We start from the raw sequence: 7360 nt of genomic DNA on the forward strand, positions 1-7360 counted from the left end.
CAGGAAAGAGAATTTAACAATTCAGGCAGACAGCGTCGTTATCTTTAATAAACAAGAGGCCCATGGGCCCTAACGGTCACCTGAGTCCTACAGTATTTATTTTTGTTGTTGAAATATGAAGTGAAGATAATGTTGTCTATCATCCCTACCAAGTTGAGTAAAAAAAAGTTAAGAATAATGTTAAGTTTGTCAGGATCATATGTTGATCATTCCTAGACCGAGTTTCAGTTAAATCAGCCTATTAGAACTTGATTTTAAGTTTGAAATAGTTATTTTCAAAAGAGCGACCGTGGTGCCCATATTGGATTTCTGGTCGACCAAAAAAATAACAATACTTTGTCAGGAACATGAGTCGGTCATTCCTACAAAGTTTCAGTTAAATTGGCCCAGTCAAACTTGACTAAGTTTGAAATACTTTTTTCAAAACGGCGGCCATGGCAGCCATATTGGATTTCTGATCGACCAGAAAAATAACAACACTTGGTTAGGGAGATGTCAGTAAGATTCCCATAAAGTATCCATGAAATCCCTTTGACAGTATTTTAGCTTAAATTGAAAATGTAAAATCTTAGCGGACGATGGTTGACGGAAGACGGACGAAGACGGATAGCAATAGGTCCCTAAAACAACTCAGGTGACCTAAAAAAGCAGAAACTTTTGAAGAAATATTAGGGCAGTGACTTTAAACAGGACATGTGTTACATACAGCAAAATAAAACAAAAATCAAACACTATGCATGTAATGTTAAAATTGTATTTCTACAAATGGTAGCAGATGTATTCAAAATGTGTGTTTGCTACTAGACATCAAACAGTACAATATTTAGTTGACAAATTACATTTAAAATGTTAATTACATGATATCATTAACAAATACTCTACAAAAATATTGAACAGTACAGATAATGTAAGTAACAAATATATTATCCCTTACACCATTAGTTCATGTATGAATGTCTAGCAACATAGGTTTTAAGGTAATATTCTGAGGATCCATATCATTTGAGCATGCACAACCTTCAACTTACAAGAATATGGTTTCATTGTTAGTCAACCCTCAAATCGATCCAGTCAGAAGTTGCCTGCATGTGGCCTCATGTAACTGTATATCACTTTATCACTAAAGTTCTGCAGAGTCAAATTTTCAAAGTTTTGGTCACAAGATTGTCAGTGGCAACGGTCTTGACTAACACTATCAGAATGGAAATAAATTTGAAGGGTTGTGGGGTTTTCATGGCACAAGAATAAGGGGGAAAATCTCCCTGAAATATACACCCTATGTAAAGTAGGTCCGATGATCGATAATTAGGCTAAGGTATATTTTATTTAAAGTCTGTATGGTTCCAAACAAATAACATATATGAAGAGCTTTTGACCAACTTACTGATGTGTAATGCACTTAAATGGAATGGACTGAAACAGATTGAAACATTGCACTAATTCTTACGATTATCTAGCCATAATGGCACACTTGCTGATGTGATAACATATATACATGATCTGTACATTCATTGAAAACTTTCAACAACTATCTATAAATTGTAAATTTAACACATTCAATTAATACACTAATCTGATTTAACTTAAACATACCAGATTAAAGACAAAAACTAAATTTCCTGAGAGAGTACACAATGTTGTTGGTAATATTTCTGATACACATTAATGAGCAATGGTCTGTAAGCTGTAATGATATTTTTGCCAACTGGAGTTTTAAAAGAAAATTACCTAATGTTGGACATATATCACTTCTGACAAGTTTGCATGATTTTATTTTTGTGTCCAGTGTTGAATTTTCCATCTCATTCAAGGGCAAGTAAGGTGAAAATATTTAAATTGAGGAAATTGCATGTTCTACCATTAATAATAATACAAATGAAATGTAGCTGAATGTGAAGACCATATATAAATGGAAAAGAGAGATTATTTTTCAATGAAATTATCTTTCAAAAAAAATAAGTCTGTAAACAATTTGAAATGTCTACCAAAAAATCCCATTGATAACAAGACCTGTATGTTAAGTATCCCATCCCACTGCAGGCAAAACACTAAGAAAATACCACACTTTACTTTTTCATACATACGGGAACGTTCCCTTTATTATTGGGCCGGGATAATACCATAGCTGTAGCCATTGGGCCGGGATACTACCATAGCTGTAGCCATTGGGCCGGGATACTACCATAGCTGTAGCCATTGGGCCGGGATACTACCATAGCTGTAGCCATTGGGCCGGGATACTACCATAGCTGTAGCCATTGGGCCGGGATACTACCATAGCTGTAGCCATTGGGCCGGGATACTACCATAGCTGTAGCCATTGGGCCGGGATACTACCATAGCTGTAGCCATTGGGCCGGGATACTACCATAGCTGTAGCCATTGGGCCGGGATACTACCATAGCTGTAGCCATTGGGCCCGGATACTACCATAGCTGTAGCCATTGGGCCGGGATACTACCATAGCTGTAGCCATTGGGCCCGGATACTATCATTGCTGTAGCTGTGGGTCGGGATACTACCATTGCCTGGTAAGCTCAGATGGTTAGAGTAACGGCACAATGATTGGAGGTCAGTGGGTTCAAACCCTGGTCTGGCCCTCCAGCATCTTTACACACAAAATGCTATTAATTCTTTTGCATTGTTTATTCTGTCCTTTTATATCCTTTTGCATATAAAAGAATTCCTTAGTTCACTGAAAGGGATGGGTAAACATGATTATAAACTGCCCATTATGAGAGCAGGTGACAAACTTCTGGCTTTAAATCAAACAGTGTGTAACTACAGAACAGGTACAAGTGTATGGATCTGGCGTCTTTTTGTCACATAGACCATCCTTTCACAATCATTCCGGCACAACACTGTAGGGTTGGAAGGGCATAGTCTTGTATTTTTCATGACAGGCGTAAATCCATTTAGGTTTCACGAACACCAACTTTGAGTTGTCAGCCAGCGCCTGTTAGAAAGTTACAAATGAATTTAATATTATATTTCTCATAATTAATCATCAATATCTGAAAATGTTCACACAGATTATTGAATGGGATATTAACAGATCTAGATCTCATTGGTTTTCATTTTATATTAAAATTTTGAAGCTTTTCCTGAAGTTTTCAGTTTATCTTACCATATACTCACTACAATGAGAACTTCCGGAATCATTACATAATCTTGTATTTTATATAAACTATTTGAAATCATATATAATTTTATGCCATGAAAAGTTTTAATGAACTCCAAGAAAGCTTGTTTTCTTTTCTTTAAGTATGAGATATAACAATAGTTTTTGTTGTATTATCAAGAAAATAAAAATCTGGAATTACAGAATTATATAAATACATCTAAACAAGAATGATGGGTAGCAGGTCAGACATGAAGGCCCCTTTTACATAACCAAGATTGACCTCTGCAAAATTTGGTGCGTGCTTATCAAAGGGTGCAGACGTGCCTGACCGAAACTAAAATGCTGATTCTGGCTAGATTTCGTGCACATGAAAGAAGGATATATATTTTTTCCCCACTTTGTTTTTGCACAAAATACCGAAACTTAATTCTTAACTCTCCCTGTAAGTTCAGCACAGTTTCGGTCCAATGAGTTTGCTTATTGTGGAATATTTCTGTGCCACCTGAACTGGAGTACCTATTTACCTAAATCTGCATATGAATATCAAACAAACGACAAATTCATCACATGATTAACTGAAAAGCTAAACAATTCATTTCATAGTTTCAAAAACGTGTGAAAAACTGTTTATCAGTGAAATGTATACAGGTATGTTCTCTTACTTACCTCATCAAAGTTATCATCCCATTTGTTGTAGGTCAGTACATAATTTGTCTGATCACTCATGTAGTTCTCCAGTTCACTGTGAATAATTAAGTATATAGAGTGATCATTCAAAGGTATAAAATCTCAAAAACCTGGGCCTGTATTCATGAAACCGTTCTCATGCTCAAGCATGGATTCTTTGCTCAAACCAACTTTCTTGTAACTTGCTTAATTCATGTCAAATGACCAAAAAGTCAAAATGTAAACATTAAAAACATGATTTTTTGCTTTCAATCTCTTCAATTTTTTTTCCAAATCATACACAAAAAAGGTTTTGTTTATTAATTTGTAACCAGAGCAAGAAATTAGACTTTAGGCCTGTAATTATACAGATCATACTGATACAAATTGTCCAAAATTAATAGTGAAACCAAAGTAAGAGTGGAAAAATGTTCAAACCGTTTATTTATTAAACCTGCTATGTATTATAATAATAATATACAACAATTGATAAAGCGCCCTATTTAACTAGAACATAATGCCACTCTAAAGCGCTTTACAGTACATAGATATACAATCAATATGACAAAGGCAAACATATAGAAATGGCTGTTTTCCTCGCCCTTTCTAGTCATTTTTTTTAACAAATGTGTTAGGGTTTTCCGTGTTTTATTGTATGAGGGAGACATCTACAGACACTGTTCACCTACCCGTTATACGCTGTGATGTATCGGATTAATAAACGTCTCTCTGATACAGAAAAATCTCCATACAGGAAAAAATTCTTGTTGGTGAAAAAATCTGGAAGTTCAGGGAGTCCCGAGTCATTGGAGTCATCCTCCTCCTCCTCCATTTTACTATTTCCCCTGGGTGCTGATTTAGAGGACACTTCATCATTGTCTGTCGAATCACCATACACATCTGCTTCATTGCTCTTGGGTTTGTCATTTTGCTCCATTTTCTGTTTTATTCTATAATTAAATGAAAGAAAGTGATGCAAAGCAAATTGATTTTACAGTGAAACCTTGTTAATATGGGACACATTTTGATAGTTGGTTCAAAGAATGCATGTACAGAATGCTGTATCCCCTCCACGACCTTGTTGCGAGGGAAAGTAGCTACGAATTAAGATCACCAACAGTTTTGACTGTAATTCATACCTTCGTACTTCATCCTCTGTGTCTTCTCCTGAATCCACGTCTGTGTTGTCATCGTACACTGGAACACAATGTAGTACAACGTCACACTCTATGTGAACAACATAACCAGTAACTAGGTATTGATGTACAGTTCACTTATTTAAATATCCTAAATGACAGACAATATCTCACTAAGAGATAATTACAACATACCTACCAATTAGTCACCAGCATTTGCTCAGGTCAACCTACAAATGACCTTTATGACCTGTGCACATTTTAGTATTTTTTTGACACTCCTGCATTTGGATTACCTATTCCAACATTGAAAGTGTTTAAAAATCAACCTTTAAAAGCTTTAAGATCACCTTTGAAAATCTTTAAGATTCAAATACACCCTAGGTCAGACATACTAGTATATTAAAAGGCACATTTAATCATATTACTTACTGCCATTTTTGATGACACTGACATGTTTCATGTTGAAATTAGCAGGCTTGACCTGAATTTTGACCATCTACCTATGACCTATATTTCATTGTTGAGAACTTGGCAGGCAACACTAACAACACTGTATTTTAACCCTAAACAGTAAACAATGTCTTTATGGTTTCTATTAATTGTCAAATTAATTAATTAAAAATGGTCCACACTGGGGTTCCCCAGGGGTGACTAAAAATATATATGCAATAAACCTCAAAGGAAAAATAAAACTGAGTGAATTATGAGCACTAAAAGCAAAAATAAAGAACCCAACAAACCTTCTAGTTTTGCTTTTTTAGATGAGGATCCTTTACTTGACGAGGCTTTGTCATCTTGAGAATATGAAAAAAGATTGAATAATAAATCTAAGTTTTTTATCACCGATTCACTTTTTATTGAAAATATTTGAACAAGCTTACAAAAAACTTCACAGAATGCAAGGATTCAGATAGAAACTTCAGTGTTAATGCTGATCAATAATTCATGTTTGATTTTGAAAATGTCAAACAATTTTCAATTTCAGTGTCAAAAAGACTATTAGATGAAATCAACATATATACACACATTTCATCGCAATAATAAAAGATGAAATAAGCAAACTACAAACTTCCTGTACCAAGGTATTTGCTCATGTAACCCGATACCTTTGAGTAAGCTAAGACATTTTACCTTGATTGGCCTTGTGTTTACTAGGGACAGGGGTTTTCTTCTTCATAACAGGTGCCTCCTCCTCATCTTCTTCATCACTGGAGTAATCAGCATCACCGAGTTGGTACCTAAGAGATGTACACTATGTCACAAGTATCTAAGTAAACCAAGATATGTACACTATGTCACAAGTATCCAAGTAAACCAAGATATGTACACTATGTCACAAGTATCTAAGTAAACCAAGATATGTACACTATGTCACAAGTATCTAAGTAAACCAAGATATGTACACTATGTCACAAGTATCTAAATAAACCAAGATATGTACACTATGTCACAAACATCTAAGTAAACCAAGAGATGTACACTATGTCACAAGTATCTAAGAAAACCAAGATATGTACACTATGTCACAAGTATCTAAGTAAACCAAGATATGTACAATATGTCACAAGTATCTAACTAAACCAAGATATGTACACTATGTCACAAGCATCTAAGTAAACCAAGATATGTACACTATGTCACAAGTATCTAAGTAAACCAAGATATGTACACTATGTCACAAGTATCTAACTAAACCAAGATATGTACACTATGTCACAAACATCTAACTAAACCAAGATATGTACACTATGTCACAAACATCTAAGTAAACCAAGATATGTACACTATGTCACAAGTATCTAAGACAAGAGATCCCAGAGGGATCTTGGCGCCCACTTTTTTACCATCTTCATTAGTTCTTTGTCAGTTCAATCTTTTCTCTTCTTTCCTCTAATCTGTTTGATCGAGTCATGTTAACAGTAAATGCACCTTGAGGTAACTTTTGATCTAAACTTAATATTGATGTGTATGAAAGCCAACCTTCAAAGTGAGTTTGTCATTTCACATATTTACTAGTACAGTACTTAATGTGAAAGAAATAGAATCGATCATTGCAATATGAGAAAGATCTGTTTAGTTCTTCTTTTAATCCATTTTGTTTTTATGATCAATCTCAAAATTTAACATACACAACAAGAGATCAAGCGGAACCTACATTTAAAATTTGAGAAAGATCCCTCCCGTACTTCCCGAGAAATAGCGATAACAAACTTTCACTATCAAAATCCAAGATGGCTGCCTGTCGGCCATGTTGTTTATCCGATCAGTCTCTAAAATTGCCCTGAACATTTAAGGACCAAGGGGAACATACATATAAAATTTGAGAAAGATCCCTCCAGTACTTCTTGAGAAATAGCGCTAACAAACTTTCAATATCAAAATCAAAGATGGCTGCCTGTCGGCCATGTTGTTTATCCGATCAGTCTCAAAA

At 35.0% G+C, this 7360-nt stretch overlaps 1 protein-coding gene across 1 annotated transcript in view; it reads right to left on the reverse strand.

The window, feature by feature from the left end:
- Positions 1-313: 313 nt before the first annotated feature.
- The window catches only part of LOC110442748 (DNA repair protein XRCC1-like), a 19996-nt gene continuing 12949 nt past the window's right edge, over positions 314-7360 (reverse strand). The window contains exons 11-16 of the mRNA XM_021486501.1: positions 6061-6167; positions 5670-5723; positions 4930-4987; positions 4480-4740; positions 3791-3866; positions 314-2956 (exon numbers count right to left, since the gene is read on the reverse strand). Coding sequence (XP_021342176.1) covers positions 2846-2956; positions 3791-3866; positions 4480-4740; positions 4930-4987; positions 5670-5723; positions 6061-6167 — 667 coding nt within the window. The 3' untranslated portion in view covers positions 314-2845. The remainder of the gene's footprint in view (positions 2957-3790; positions 3867-4479; positions 4741-4929; positions 4988-5669; positions 5724-6060; positions 6168-7360) is intronic.

The sequence above is a fragment of the Mizuhopecten yessoensis genome, unplaced genomic scaffold, assembly GCF_002113885.1.
Source record: "Mizuhopecten yessoensis strain PY_sf001 unplaced genomic scaffold, ASM211388v2 scaffold716295, whole genome shotgun sequence".
In the NCBI taxonomy this organism is placed as follows: Eukaryota; Metazoa; Mollusca; class Bivalvia; order Pectinida; family Pectinidae; genus Mizuhopecten; species Mizuhopecten yessoensis.